The 16,709-nt window shown below is 31.5% G+C and overlaps 1 protein-coding gene across 2 annotated transcripts in view; it reads left to right on the top strand.

Annotated features, from left to right (window-relative positions):
* Window positions 1-16,709, top strand: part of Epg5 (ectopic P-granules autophagy protein 5) — a 342,575-nt gene that overhangs the window by 204,043 nt on the left and 121,823 nt on the right. For both annotated transcript variants that reach the window (XM_085816957.1, XM_085816958.1), the window contains exon 24: window positions 11,306-11,445. In XM_085816957.1, the coding sequence (XP_085673083.1) occupies window positions 11,306-11,445 (140 nt within the window). The remainder of the gene's footprint in view (window positions 1-11,305; window positions 11,446-16,709) is intronic.

Here is a 16,709-nt window from a genome sequence, read left to right on the forward strand (position 1 = left end):
AGCCCCCTGTATTTTTAAAGAAATTAAATAATGAAGAATCTGCATAAATGTATGTATTCTCGCATTGTGATAAAACAATGGTACCTACAGCATCCGATTTTGAATAACGTATGTCTGCACCCAAATATGGGCATCTAGAAGCCCAAATTTTGAATTTGTTAAATTTCAAATTTTTATTTTTGATTGGAATTTACTTAAAACTGTATTGTATTTGCTTGTTAAAATGACAAGAATTTATGCAATGCATTTTAATGTTAAAAGAAGTCTGTGATGCTTTCTGAATTGTATTATATTGCATTATTTAAAAAAATAATATTGAAATGTTATGCTTTTTAATATTGTTAGAGCCATGGATATTTTTTGATTATTTGACTTGAAATTATGCAAGCAAATATGATGCTTTATAAAGAACATTAAAAAAATTGTCTTTGTTTGGTAAATATCAAAATATTGATTTGTTATGAATGTGATTTTTCATTGTTTTGAGATTTAAAGAATTCACATCTAAAATTTTATTTTCAAGCAATATGGCAGTCAAAACTCATGGCCAAATTCATAAACAAATTTGTTAGGTAGTATTTGTTTCTCCACTTTTTTATTTATTTTATTTTTTATTTATTTTTTTTCCTTCTTCTTTGAACACTTTGCATAGTAAAAAATAAGCAATCAATCCTTCCTTATACTTTGGTTTGGTTTGTTTGATTATAGCAAAACACTCAAGGGCTATCAGCGCATAAGGGGAGGAATATGTTCGTAAAGCAATTTTTAAGGAGAGTACATGTTGCGTATTGGAAAAACCATGCAAATGCTTCCACCCCCTCTTGCGATTTCCAGTTTTGTTCTGTCTCCTCCCAGTTCTTATATAAAACAAAATCTGTATACTTTTTTCTTTTTAATGCCTTATTTGTTATTTTGCAGTAACAATTAAAAAATAATAAGTCATCTAGGCTAACCATTTAATATATCAACTTGTATTTTCACTGAAAAGCTGTTGATTATTGCATTTCAATTTTTCATCTTGTTCAGTCTTCAAGTAATTAACTTATTTTAATGTTATTCACATCGTTTAATTTGGCTTCTTCCTTCTAAATTTATTTATTATGAATTAATAATACTTTCACATTTAAGGCAATTTTCTGTGCCATATTCATGAAACTAATTCTATCAGTATGATGTTATGCTATCATGAAATTTAATATGCATATTTTTTGCTTATGTGTGCTGCTAAATAAATATAAAATATTTCACTTTATTTTAAAATTTTCTTAAGTAGTTATTTTCCTTTCCTTAGCTGTAAAATGTCTGTGAAAAGACAATGTTAATAAGGATTGGGCAGATTCTAATCTTAAATCTTCTGTGGAGTCCATATAAAGCATAAGAAAATCATTTCTATAAAGATGAACTCAAAATAATAATAATAATAATAAATAAAATAAAATAAATAGATAAATTAAAACAAAATAAAATAAAATTCTGTACAGATAAAAAACAGATCTCAAATGCAGCAGTCTCTGGTGCCAGTTGCTGAATCATCAAATTTAAACTCATTCATTACTAAAGACTGTGTTTTAGTTTCTGAATTACTGTGGCTATGAAACTTGTTTGTTCACATGTTCTTTATAATGTTTTTAATGATGGTGCTCTTCTGTTCCAGAAAGTGTTTGGTGACAGCAATAAAACTATAGTAATGACCCTGGGCCATACAATAGTGTTATTTAGTTTAGCTATATACTTCAAAAAGATGCTGATTTCCGATTTAAAAACACTTAGTTCATAATGTACTTTTATGTAGCTTTAAATATAATTGCCCAAAAAAGCCAAATGAACTTTTCGTTAAATTTTGGAACAGTGTGAGGAATGAAATAAGCACAATATAATTCATATCATTTTTTGGGAGCATGCTACTGCCAGCTTCTGAGAAGTTTTTTTGAGGGAATCAAGAACTAGATTTAAAAAAAAAATATTCCATGTATCTTTGAATAGATGAAATGTCAGTCTTAAATTGCTCAAAAATTTGAAAGAAAATTTAGCAAATAATAATGACTCTTGTAATATATTATATTTTGGGTCCTTTATCATGGTACCTTTAGAGTTCGTAGGGAGCTACGAACTCTAAAGGAAGCATGAACACCACAGGAAAGTAAGTGCATTATATAAAGATATGCGTAGAGTATTTAAAAATAGTCCTGCTCAACTGGCAGATATGTCATCTCTAATTGTGTGACTTTTCTGCTAAAATTATGTGAAGATTGTGTGAAAACACAACTGTTATTGAGATGGCTATTGCTATTTTTCTTCATATGAAAAAAGTATAGAATGATCCGAACTGCCAAAGACGTGGTCAGTAGAAAGTCTAAGAGAAGCTGTTAAAAATAACCTTCTTTTGGCAAAATCTGTCTCTCTTTTTTTTTTTTTTTTTTTATTTATTTCTGTTACAGGAGCTGTACATCTTTTTCTAAAATGTTTTCAGACATCTGATCCTATGTCCTATGTACCCCTTTATATATACAGTCAAAACTCTTTAATCCGGACTTGTAAGGACTTCGGCGATTCCGGATTATCAGTTTTTCCGGATTATAGATCATCAGTTTAACTCTGGTAAGATGGCATGCAGAAATTATAAAATTAAAATATGAAACCGTAATTTATGAAATAAAGAGCAATTAGGATCTAAAAAGTATCAAAATTTACAAAAAAAAAAAAAAAAAGGCTTAATATTTATTTACTTTATTAAACATTTCTTTGAATGCGCGCATGCATAAAGCATACATTACGCATAGTCGAAATTAGAAAATTGCAACCAGAAAACTATTTGATGTGTATTCGTGGTATTTATAATGACGAGGAATTTGATTTAAATCATATCAAAGACAGAGTACATCAAGATGAAATACTACATTTAGTAAGGAATTATAAGCCGAATAAAATAATAACATCCCCATCTGCCCTGAAGATAAGGATAGTGCTGACAGATCAACTTTCAGTTCATTCCGCACCGTGACGTCCCCCCCCCCCCACAGAGCAGCGTTAAATTGATAAATAGATTTTGGAATGATTAGAGAAACAAAAGATATGCCTTTATCAATTTTTTGTAGCAATTCCACTTTTTGTTTGATGACATCGAAACATGCTTTCGTTTTGTAGATCCTCTGGAAGCTCCAGAATCGGAAATTCTTCTTGACATAATCGAAAGTTCAAGCTTAATTTTATAAAATTGCTCTAAGAGTCTTAAAAAAATAATAAGGCGGATCCAATTAGAAGATTAAGGAACAACGCAATCTGCAACATTGACTGAAATAGAAAATTAGCTTAGCTTATACCGTCCGTTATACACTAAACGCGCATGCATAAATGCGTATGCGCATGCGTAAACACATATGTGCATGCTTAAACACATATGTGCATGCGTAAATGCATAAATGCGTATGCGCATGCGTAAACACATATGTGCATGCGTAAACGCATCAATGCGTTGACGCATGAGCAGAAAGTTTGTAGCTTTGAGGTCCGGATTATAGATCATTCCAGATTAAAGACTTTTGACTGTACAACTTTCCATAGTGTGCTAATTCAGCTTCTCTCAAAATTTATCAAAAAAGATGTACTGCGAAAGACCAAAACTCCTAAAAAATTGATAAAAATAGATATTCTAGATCAAACCAATTATTGTAATGCTGTCAGATGTGGATGTAGTAGTGCTGCTGGTGTGAGTTTAGCTAAAAGTAGAGTGTATGATCTTAAGAAAAGAAAATTCAGAACTCAGTGCGGAATATTTTTGGTTAAGGGTGCATCAAAACTAGTTAAATGAAACCCATTTAAATATAGTTTGACCAAGCCCATTACATCTAATAAAGTTTTATGTGAGAAAAAGGTGGAGAGGTTACTGCATATACTGTATAAAAGTGAATGAATAAATTCTGCAGGTGCAGATAATCAAAAGTAAAATTTAAAGAACTGTTATTCAAAAGTAAGGGTTTGGGAGACTCTTTTGTTAACTGAAGTTCAAAGTCACTTGATCACTTTTATATGGAGTCGATTATTAATTCAGATTTTGAAGAGCTTTGGAGTGTTGTAAAACTAGTTCTAATTTTATCACATGGCACTGCCATGGTAAAAGTGGTTTTTCAGTTAGTAATGGTATGTCCATAGAAAACCTTCAGAAAATTCTTTAATTACAATGCAAACTGTTGATGATGCTTTAAAAGTGAACAGAGGTGTAATGAACATTAACACAATTCCTGATATGCTACAGTATGCTAGATCATCCAAACAAAAAGTTGTGTGAGAGTAAAGATAAAAGAATATTATTGGATACAGGGAAAGGAAAGCATAGGCAAAGATTAGAATTTTGGAGTAAAAAAAAAAAAGCAAAAATCAAGCAGAGATGTTTCTTGAAATAACTTACAAATTGCATAATTAAAACAACCAATTTAGTTTTGCCCTAATCTTTTATTAGTATTTTTTTTAAATATTTTTTTTAGATATGCTAAATATCTTCCCCCCCCCTCATCAAAAGCATACTTTTCTTATCTGTGCATCGGATTTTTTTTCAATTGCAATCAAACATTACAATTAATTTGTATGATATATGTTTGTATTAAAAGTTTTTCATCAAAAGTCTGTTGATTTAAAAAAAAAATTCTGCTTTTTTAACCTTTCAGAATTTAACATTTGTCCTAATATTATAAGGGGATTGTTCGGCAATTACACTGGAGTGATAAAAGTCATGGGATACCTCCTAATATTTTGTAGGTCCTCCTTTTGTGCAGCAACTCGACATGGCAAAGTGCAGCAACTCGACATGGCATGGACTCAACAATTCGTTGGAAGTCCCCTGTAGGAATATTGAGCCATGCTGCTTCTATAGACGTCCATAATTATGAAAGTGTTGACGGTGCAGGGTTTTGGGCACGAACTGACCTCTCGATGATGTCCCATAAATGTTTGATGGGATTCACGTCGGGCGATCTAGGTGGCCAGATCATTCGCTGGAATTGTCCAGAATGTTCTTCTAACCAATCATGAACAATTGTGGCCTGGTGACATGGCGCATTGTCATCCATAAAAGTCCCATCGCTGTTTGAGTACGTGAAGTCCATGGATGGCTGTAAGTGATCTCCAAGTAGCTGAAGGTATCCATTTCCAGTCAAGGATCGGTTCAGTTGCACCAGAGGACCGAATCCATGCCATGTAAAAACAGCCCAGACCATTATGGAACCACCACCAGCTTGAACTGTGCCTTGTTAACAACTTGGGTCCATGGCTTCGTGGGGTCTGCGCCACACTCGAACCCTACCATCAGCTCTTACCAACTGAAATCGTGGCTCATCTGACCAAGCCACGGTTTTCCATTCATTTAGGGACCAATCGATATGCTCACAAGCCCACGAGAGTCGCTGCAGGTGATGTCGTGCTGTCAGTAAAGGCACTCGAGTGGGTTTTCTGCTGGCATAGCCCAAGGAAAACAAATTTCGCCGTACTGTCCTATCGGACACGTCCCTCGTATGTCCCACATTGATTTCTGTGGTTATTTGACGCAGTGTTGCTTGTCTGTGAATATTGACAACTCAACGCAGACATCACTGGTCTCGGTCGTTAAGTGCAGGTGGTCGGCCACTGCGCTGTCCATGGTGGGATGTTATGCCTGAAATTAGATACTCTTGGCACACTCTTGACACTGTGGATCTCGGAATGTTGAATTCCCTAACGATATCCGAAATGGAATGACCCATGCGTCTAGCTCCAACTACTATTCCGCGTTCAATGTCTGTTAATTCTCGTCGTGCGGCCATAATCACGTCAAAGCCTCTTTACATGAATAACTTGAACACAAATGAAAGCCCTGCCAAAGCACTTCGCATTTATACATTTTCTACGTGATACTACTGTCATCTGTATATTTGCATATTGCTATCCCATGACTTTTGTCACTTCAGTGTATATGTTAGTTAACAAGATAGATAACTGCATCCTGATTTCCATTTTGTAAACAATAACTTGCATTCCAAAATTTATTTGTAACACTTTTTGAAACAACAAAGTTGTATCATTCATGCCATCACAATTTTTACACAATTAATGGTGAAAAAAATTCTACGTTCATAAGATTATACATTGCATTGAAAAACGAATGAATTTTATATCTGATTTTGTTTATTACTTAGATGAAATGTATTGTAAGTATTTCATTTCTTTTATTAAGTGTATGTGTTTATGCGTGTAAAATTAATTTTGAAGTTATACTTTTAATTAATTATATTTGTGCTGTTAGTTTATTAGAAACATCTTTCAGTGTCAGTGGCTGCAGATATTTCAGATGCATTAAGAGTCACTCCTGATACTATGTACTTTTTTCATGTAATTAGGATAGGAATTTATTTGGACTAATTTTGTGATATGATTGCCAAAGACAATGGAAATAGTATGAAAATATTACGTAGCAAGTTTTCTTATTTTGCAAATCATAATTTGAAATTTATTGAGGAGAACAACTCCTATTATAATTCTAATACAGTACAAAGTCTGTAATCCGGACGTCCATTATCCGGAATGATCTATAATTCGGACCTCAAAGCCACAAACTGGCGCATGTGCGTTTGATGCATTTGCGTAACGCGTTTACATATGTGATGGTGAAGAAAGTGACAGGTTATTGAAAAGGAAAAATTTTGATTGACAAGTTGGTATTCTCGACACAGCAATTACAGGTTTTTGAACAATGGAACTTTGTAACTAAACAAGAAATTATGTCTGTTTATAGAATTAAAGAGAAAGTATTAGCACAAAAAACGAAGCAACTTAAACAACTTACATTGAAAGAAATGTTTAATAAAGTAAAAAATAAGTATTAAGCTTTTTTTTTTTCTAAATTTTGATACCCTTTAGGTCATAATTGCTCTTTATTTAATAAATTACGATTTAATATTTTTAATTTTATAATTTCTGCATGCCATCTTACCAGATTTAAATTGATTATCTATAATCCAGAAAAACACCTAATCTGGAATCGCCGAAGTCCCGACGAGTCCGGATTACGGACTTTGTACTATAATAATGTTTTGGGGCTTCAAAAATAAGTTTTTAAATTTTTTTTTTATCAGAGTCTTATATAATTGGCACCATAATTTATGAGTAATGTAGCCTCAAAACAACCAATATGCACTACATGGCTAGACAGGAATTTTCTTAAAACATACCTAGGAAGTCAGGGAATTTCATTCTCATGTTTGAGTGGCAACCCTGTAATAAGTCTAACATCAAGATGTTATAGTTCAGAGTGCCCATAGCGTGGCTTCGTAGCCACTTGTTGCTCTCGGAAGAGGTGCGTCTCTCATGCAGTTAAAATATATGTATGAAGTATGGTAAATAAATTAAAACTATTAAAGAACTAAGGAAAATCTAAAACGATTTGCTTGTGGATGCCTTAGAAATGGATGCCAAAGGATATTTCACGAAGGGTCTGCTGAATTTCTGAAACATTAATAGAAAGTATTAAAGTAGGGTAGTCTATGAAAGAAACAGGAAACACATGTTATGTATCATGTTATGTATTATAAGATGCTATAACATTTAATATTATACAGAATTTGGTACAAGTTAAAAATAATTTAGAAGTTGAATTGATGAGAAATTTATGACATTTGGAAGCTTTGGAAATTTGTAATAAATTTAATGACAGTCACAGCTTTGAATGCGATGCTATCTTTAGAAAATTTCAAGAATCTAAGGTTTTGAGGTCAGCAGATTAACATCTTGATTGCCATGGAACAAGTAAGCAGGAGAATTATGGAATAATTTTAAGATAGCAGAAAACTGATTTGAGTTACTGTGGTGCAGATTTAAGAAGAATCCAAAGTTTCATGAACATTACAAAGTTGTGTTAGATCAACATTTACAAGAAGGGATTGTGAAAAGATCAGAGTATTTAAAAACTGAAAAAGAGTACTTTTTACCATATTAAGCTGTAATCAGAGAAAACAAAAGCTTTGCTTTGTCTTTGTATCATCACATGGTAAATGCATCTGTCATTGAGTGATTGTTTAAAATCAAATGCTTCGTTCCATTTGAAACATGTTTTATTACTTTTAAAATGATGTAAATAGGAGCTTGTGGTTTTGGGAACCCTAATTGTGGCTCTCGCACTTTCTTGAATTTCATCCTGAATGTGGCTGTTATGGACATGAAGTTTCTGCTATAACTATTCACCAGAATGCAATAGCTATTTGTTGATGATGCTATAACTTATTTAAAATTCAAGTAGAAGTGTCTATAATGAACTAGTAACTCACAGTTGAGTTTTTTTTTATGCTGTCTCAAAATCTGGTTTAACATGATGCGGTTTAACAACACTGAATCCATTAAGATGTTAACTGGGGGAAAAAGTGGGGGGATGTCAGTCAGAGTTGATCATAAAAATATGTTGAACCCAAACGTACTTTCTGTTGCTTTCTTATTGTGACTTCCCAGACCAGAAGTTCCATTACGCTGTAATGAATTTTGTGAAGTACAGAACTTTTCCAGCTGCTCTGTGCATTAATTGATATGTTTAATAATTGTAGTTTTAATCCTATTTCTTAAAAAATATAGATAATTATTTTCCTCCTTGCTTGTTCAGTCTGCAGAACCATATTATTACTTACTTGTTCGTTAATTTATTTATTTGAAATGAATAAATAAAAACAATACTTTTGCTTCTTAAGGGAAGAGATTAATGTCAAATTCCTTTAACATCCTTTTATTTTTGGGAGGTGGAACTAAGCTTTTTTCTAATTTCTGTTGGAAGGTAGACAATGTGAAGAACTGGTAAGGTAGAGTTTTGCTTGCCATACTTGCAGATTCTACATACTCAGATGTGTAGAATAAGCTTAAAAATAAAATTGCCTGTTATGTAAACAAAATACTGACAAAGATATTGAAAAATATTAATGAATTTGAAATAGACTTTTCCCCCATTGTGACAAATTTTAAAGATTTGAAAACATTAATATTTTCCCCATCTGACCGATTATTTGGTATGTTTATTAAAAATTATATAAATAATGTGATAGGCTTTAATACTGATTGTTTCCCAAAATTAAATAGCAATTATATTTCTTATTTGATCTTCTAAATAAATATATTGATGAGGGAGGAGGAAGTCAGAAAGGAAAAGTAAAAGGTAGATCTAGCGTTACTGAACAAAGAAGAAAAATTCCTCACAATCTGCTACTAATTCCATAATTGCTTTTAAAAATTTGCACTAGATGTCAGAAGCAGTTGAAAGTGGATGATGAAAAAAGTCAAAATTATACAAAATAATTTCACTCTGAAATCACACAGTCTCTAGCGATTAACTAAGGATCACATGTTTTTAACTGAAGCTCATTGACTACTCACTCGTAGGAGTTCTTCAAGAAGAATGTTTCTGGAATTTCCTTTATCTTCACTCTCTTTTATAATATGATTCTAAATTAAAGATAATTAATTACATGAGAAACTCATAGAAGTAATCAGATGTCCTCAAATTTATCAGATTTCAAGGTATGTGATTTTTTTTCCCCATTCAGAGTCACATCAAGGAAACCTAGAAAATCTTGGAAACACACAAGTGAATTAGAAGAGAACCACATTAATGTTGATTTAAAACTTAGACAAAAAAAAAAAAAGAAAGAAAACTTATCAGGGGAAATGTTTATTTATTTTAAAACTCTGTATTTCTATTAAGGTATGCCGGATTAAATTTCCTTTTCAGAATGAAGTTATAAGATATTTTCTCCATCCTTTTAGCATGCTTTTGTGTTGTAATGATAGCACTCATGGCGTGTTTTTGAGAGGTCCACATTCAAGTCCCAGTGAGGGCATTGCCTAATGACTCTACAGTGGGCCTGAACTAAAAGTTGATGGATGATAATTCATCATCACCAGGATTTGGTGATTGGGTCCCATTATTCCCAGTCACCTTTTAATAGTGACAGTATATTAGGTATTTTCTCCTTCCTTTCCGCATGCCTTCATGGTGTAATGGTGGCACACTTGGAGTGTATTTGAGAGGACCAGGTTCGAGTCCGAGGGCATTGATAATTTTTTATGTCTCCTCCTTTAAAATAACTTAATGACTGTACAATGTGTTTTTCTTAGATTGGATATTTCTCTCTAAATTTTACCAGCCTTTTTGAATGATTCATACTTCCATTACATATTTCTTTCATTGACTTCAAAATAGGATTGGGATAAATTAGATTTTTGTAACTTTCTTAAATATTTCTTAGTTCTCGTCACAAATCCATTAAATTGTGCATTTATTCTTACTTAATTTGATAATCAGTTCATATGTTTGGTCAGGAAAAATTTTTAGTTTGATCCATGAAAAATCAAGGAAATTGTAAACTGGACTTCATTCAGGTTCTCCTGTATGTGTTGTTGTTTCTTATATTCACTTGTCTGACATAGTGCCTATATTTCTTGTCCATATTTCATTGTCAGCTCAAAGCCTATGAAATTCAATTGGCAAGGAGTGCAAAATTATGCCTGATACAGCCTTAAGCACCATACAGGTGACAATGTGATTTAGCTCAGATCTGCCCTCAATTTTGATGGAGAGCACCCTGGGAGAGGGAACGGGTCCGAATGTCTCCCACCCCTCTCCCCTTCCACCAAATTACACGAGAGGACTTTTGACTGGCTGCATATTTAAATTGCTGCCATATTGCACCGACACTATACATTTACAAACATCCATGCCTTCTCCAGCATTTGAACCCAGGCCCTTCGGCATGACAGTCAGCGATGCTAACCACTGTACTGGTTGGGCGGCCCTCTGTATGTACAATTTGTAAATATTTGTATGCTGAAATCTTTAGAAATTAAAAGATAATTAAAAAATTGCACACATCAGTGTACAGCTAATGTACACATATTTGCAATCATGTAAACTGCAGAATAAATATGAATAATTCACAGATAATTCATTTATAACAATGTACTAGCACTTTGAAACAAAATATGCAGACATGTAAAATGAGAATATATGTGCATCAAATTATATGTTAGAAATGAAGGAGGATAAGTATATTTTTTTCATGTAAACTGCGATTTTTTTTTTCTTTCTTGTTTGTAAAAAAAAAAAAAAAAAAAAAAAAAAATTAAATATATACATTAGGATTATGTATTCAGAAGTTAATTTTTGTTAAATGAGAAAGGCTCTTTTCAGATTAAAAAAAATTTGTAGAACTTGTGTTATTTAACTTTATCTATAATTTTAATTAATTTTATCCTCAAAACATGTGCTTTGCAGTGAAATTGTATCTAAATTGAAGCATTTTTTAAGGGCACTTGTTGTGAAAAGTGTGGGAATCCAGTATTTGAAATCTGCACCAAAGTTTCTGAACGATATTAAAAAAAAATTAAAGGAGACTGAAGCCTGCTACAGTAGTCTTTTATCATCTAAACAAAAAAGTCCTGAACAAAGTATGTGAAATATTCTTGCTTTTAAATTAATGATATTTTTTGACTTATTTTTCTTTGTTAAAAATTACATAAGAGAGAGATATTGATTATCAGAATTATAAGTTTAAAAAAAAAGTTGAATGAAGCTTAATATATTTGGAATTCTCTACCATAATCATGTGTTATCTGTTATAATAATGTGATATTCAAATTTTAATTTTGTATAAAAGTATATGAATAATTTCATAATTAGCAGCATCATATTTTAAATTTTAAAATAATTTATTTAAGTAGTTTTTGAATATTCCTAGTAGTCCTGTGTTTGTCATGCTGCATTTATGCACAGCATTTGAATATAATGTGATTTGGAGGTGTTGAGAGCGATGGTTTATATGGGGATTTTGTCTACCAAAAGAGAATAATGGATATAAGGATTAACCCCTTAAGGACCAGCGGCGGGAAAATGTAGCGCAGTCACGGGGCTGGACCCGTTGAAATGGATCGTCACCACCAACCCGCGCATTTTCAGTAGTTAAGCCTAATTTTGCATAAAAAATCGTATAAAATCAGCATTTTGATATTATGACTTCAATTTTTGAAGTTGCATATTTAATGTATTTGTTTTTAATGTGTATTAATATAAAGAATATCACATTAATAGAAATAAATTAAAGAGGAAAAATACTAAAATCATAGCTATATACACAAAAATAAATATTACAAACGTGGAAAAAAATTACAAATACGGGGGGGGGGGGAATCCTATTTAAAAATTCTGCTGTGTGTGAAATAATTCAAATTAAGGATCGACACAAAGTCCTACATTGCATATTTTGCACTCAAAAAATGTTCTTTGCTTTCGATTTTCCTTGGTTTTAGCGCACACAACGCATCTTCTCCTACCTTTATTACCTTTTCCATCAACATAAATTTTCGGAAACTGTCTTCCAGTTAGACGGAAAGGTGGAGTGTCCAGTGATTTTGGATAAATTTTTAAAGTTATCCAAAATCACTGGTTATTTTAAGTTTTTAAAGCAAGGTCTCTTAGCCATGGCTAAAAGAATTAAACTGAATATAACCCCATGATCTCCAAACTTTCCAAACTTTTTTATTCCAAACTTTCTTCAAAAGACATTCAGAAATATTTCATCCTCAAACCCTAACATCAGGTTTATATTAAAAAACTTCCTGTTTTTCTAAATCAAAAACAGTGTCCAGAATGACTGGAAAGTGATCAAGGAAAGACCTCCACTGTGGGGATATCCGTTACTGATCATGTCAGTATATACATTATGTATAATTACATTATATGTAAAGTAAATACATTATATAACAAATATAATGCCTGTGTTATTATATATAATGACCTATTAAATCGAGTAAAAAAAACAAAAATGCTGGCTCTTTTTTGAGAAATACGAGCGAGTAAGATGCATTACATTTTGAGAAAGCTGATTTTCCCCTTCTGTAATAATGTTGTAATGTTACTTTTTAATTAACCAAGAAAGCTTATGTTAAATTTCAAAATAAATGTAAAAAAAAAAAAAAAATCCAACGAAATGAACTAAAACACCCTCTTATTCACAGGTGCACTTATAAAAAGCCATTATTCCCAGTTTGCTTATTTCAATAAATCTCTCAAAACCAGAAGCACAAAACAGAAACTAATGCCAGTACATGAAGGTCAAATCCTATATGAAGCAACCCATGTGAAAACAATTACCACTTAGCTCCATCTACTGGCTTTTAAAAATTTAAATAAATCATTCCATTTTAATGTTATGTATAAGTGATGCTGGTCTTTTAGAAGCAGAATCATTGCGTGAGTATAGGGGATGCTGGGCTGGTAGGAGTAGAATCGTTGCATCGCGTATACTTTACGCTGATCCTGAACGGGTTAAACTAGTTTAGGGCCCTAGACATTTTTTCTTGCCGGGCCCCCTACATCCAGGGTGTTATGCAATTTTTATGAGATCTTTTTAACAAAATAATAAATGATAGGTATATAATAATAATAAACAGAAATAGTAATTTTTTCAAAAATCTTCAATACAGTTTCCATTGTTAGTATAATTAAAAACATGCTTTTGATTATGTATCAATATATATATCAAGAGAATTGGATCTTTTTGTTTGTATGTCATAAATTAAAAGAAAACGGAATTTATTCTGTAAAATGTCAAAAACCATATTTTTTGGGCGGGGGGTGGAGGGTGGGAGTTATAAAATTAATTCAAAAATCATTTTTTTTGGCTTTCAATTCTGGAAATTCATCAATTATTTCTTCGTAATTAATATTCTCCAACACATTTTATTCTATGTGTAATCAAGTTAAAGTTAATGAGTTTCGTAAATAGTTTTCCATGCGTTTTAACACTGAAAACAATCTTTCAACAGATGCATTCAATACAGCCAGCGTTAAAAATATACATAATATGATTTTAATATTTGGAAATGTTGATACAGATTGTCATTATTTAGTCATTATAAATTTTAGCATGTCAGACTGTTAACATTCAATTTTGTCTTTTACAAAATAATAGAAATTGTAACAGTTCCTCATCTAGTTCTTTTGTATCAGTGTCTTCAATAGACCATTTTTTTTTTGTAATGAGGTATCTTCTTCAGATTCAGTTGATACATTGTCATTTGAATCTGTATGAAATATTTAAAAAATCTCATTAATGTCTTTGTAACTTTTGCTACGTAGTTATAGTGCAAAAGATATTTTGTCACATATTACATAAAGCAATTTCGTTTAAAGGCTTCTTGGCCCTGATTACATGAATGCTTGTCATCCTCATCATGATGAACTGTATCAAAAAATTCTTTCCATTTCTGTGACCTTATATTAGTATCGGTTTCTGATGTGTTTAGTGCCCCCATTTCTGTTTCCAGATATAAATTTTCTAAGCTATTAACGTAATTAAATAAATTGTCGAATATACTTGCCGCAAACGAGATTGACATAGTAGGTTTTCCGCTTGCATTTATTCTGGAAAGAATTTTGTGCCAAATAACTGTAAATAAAATGAATTCTAAATTATTAATTTTGTTTGCTATTTTTTGGGATTCCAGTTTTACAGAATATTTCTGAGATTCATCTAGAGATACATATCAAGTAGATAATTTTTTTATTTCATTGAACCTAGAGAGAATTGCTTTAACTGCATCAATGCTACAAGACCATATAGTAGAACATAATTTTTTTACTATAAGATGTTTATTATTTGTTACAAAATTTTGTTTAACCTATGAGTATGACCACCTATGAGTAGACACTGAAAAAACAAATGTATAAACGTTCTCCAATGAATTAAAATATGTTATTGCTTGCAAACATGATTCACTAGCACTACTTACTTTCAGATTTAGTGAATGTGAAGCACAAGGAATGGAATGGCTGTTTGATTATGTTTTTTGTTTGATTCTGGATCCCATTTTATTTTCTAGACATATTTACCGCATTGTTGTAGCTTTGTCCTCTACAGTTGCAAGTATCCAGACCTAATATTTCAAGGTTCTTTAAAACTTCATTTTCTAATGGTTCTCTTGTGTGCTTATATTTGATGAAGGTTTATTTTTAAACAAATATGTTGCATATATGTTGTTAAATTTAAATGTCACAAATCAAAATTTTCCAAAACTAAAGTATGATTAATTGTGTTAGGTATATATTCTATATTTTGAATTTCTCCTTCATTACTTGCATTTTGTTTTTTCTCCACAGTATCTGGTATACATTCTATGTTTTTAATTTCTATTACCTCAGTTTCGGTTTCATTGCTTCCTGTCCTTTCTGCATGTACTTCCTGGTTTCCAGAATATTCACCAGTTTCTTTTTCTATAATCTTTACATTATAGTGAACTTTTGTATCACACTTATCTATTTTTGTATTAACAACATATTTAAACTGAGCATTTTTTTTTTATTTGTTTCTACATGCATTTTCCTCTTACGCTTTCTTTTTTCAGCACTGGAAGCATGACGATAATACATTGGAAACGATGTGTAGATACATTGGAAAACCATGGTGAACTTATTGAAAGTTATTTCATTTTACCCTCCAACTGGCCAGGCCACATGTGTTGTATTTACATGTCTGCCTGTATTTATATATATAGTGGATGGACGCATAGATGAAATGTATTTCAGTAATTAAAGCAGGATATTAAAGCAAAAAGTGTCCAGATAAAAAATACCAGTGACATTTTGGAATCATTATCAAGAGAATACCTCTCTTTCATCTATTTTTGGAATATTTAGAATTTTAGAGCCAAATAGCTGACTAGTTGGAGAGTTAAACTTTTATGTGCAAATTTTATGAAGGATGAGAAATTCTTCCTAAGTTATAATTGTTCTACTTACCACTGGGCTTCTGAGATGCAAGAAAAAGTTTAAGCATAAGAGAAATGCTTTAACTCAAAACTTCTGTACATCTGTTTTAATGCATTATCAATGCCATTTATGAAAAAATTAATCTATTTCTACTTTATTATATTATTAGCTAATTATAATATAAAATTTTATGTATCTCATATTGTAATAGAAGTATTAGCATTCATTCAGGTTATAGTTCTGAATATTGGAGTAATGATTTTGTACCTTTCAGTTCTGTTATGTATTTATTATAAATAGTACAGTCAAAAGTCGTTAATCCGGACTCGTCGGGACTTCGGCGATTCCGGATCATAGATCATCAGTTTAAATCTGGTAAGATGGCATGCAGAAATTACAAAATTAAAAATATGAAACTGTAATTTATGAAATAAAGAACAATTATGATCTAAAGGGTATCAAAATTTACAAAAAGAAAAAGCTTAATATTTATTTGTTTTCTTTATTAAACATTTCTTTCAATGTAAGTTGCTTCGTTTCATGTGATAATACTTTCTCTTTAATTCTATTAAACAGACATAATTTCTTGTTTAGTTACAAAGTTCCGCTGTTCAAGTCCTATAATTGCTGTGTTGAGAATACCCACTAATTTGTCAATCGAAATGTTTTCGTTTTCAATAACCTCTGGGTCACTTTCTTCACTATCTGAAGCGAATTATAATGACGAGGAACTTGATTTAAATCATATCAAAGACCGAGTACATCAAAATGAAATACTACACTTAGTACCGAATTATAAACCAAATAAAATAAAAACATCTGCCCTGAAGATAAGGATAGTGCTGACAGATCAACTTCCAATCGGTGGTGTGAAATTGATAAACAGATTTCGGATTTCAAAACATACTTTCGCTTTGTAGATACAAATTACATATTAGTAAATATA

Source organism: Stegodyphus dumicola, chromosome 5, assembly GCF_044657685.1.
Source record: "Stegodyphus dumicola isolate Sdum_Otavi_A_Nest chromosome 5, ASM4465768v1".
NCBI classification, from domain to species: domain Eukaryota; kingdom Metazoa; phylum Arthropoda; class Arachnida; order Araneae; family Eresidae; genus Stegodyphus; species Stegodyphus dumicola.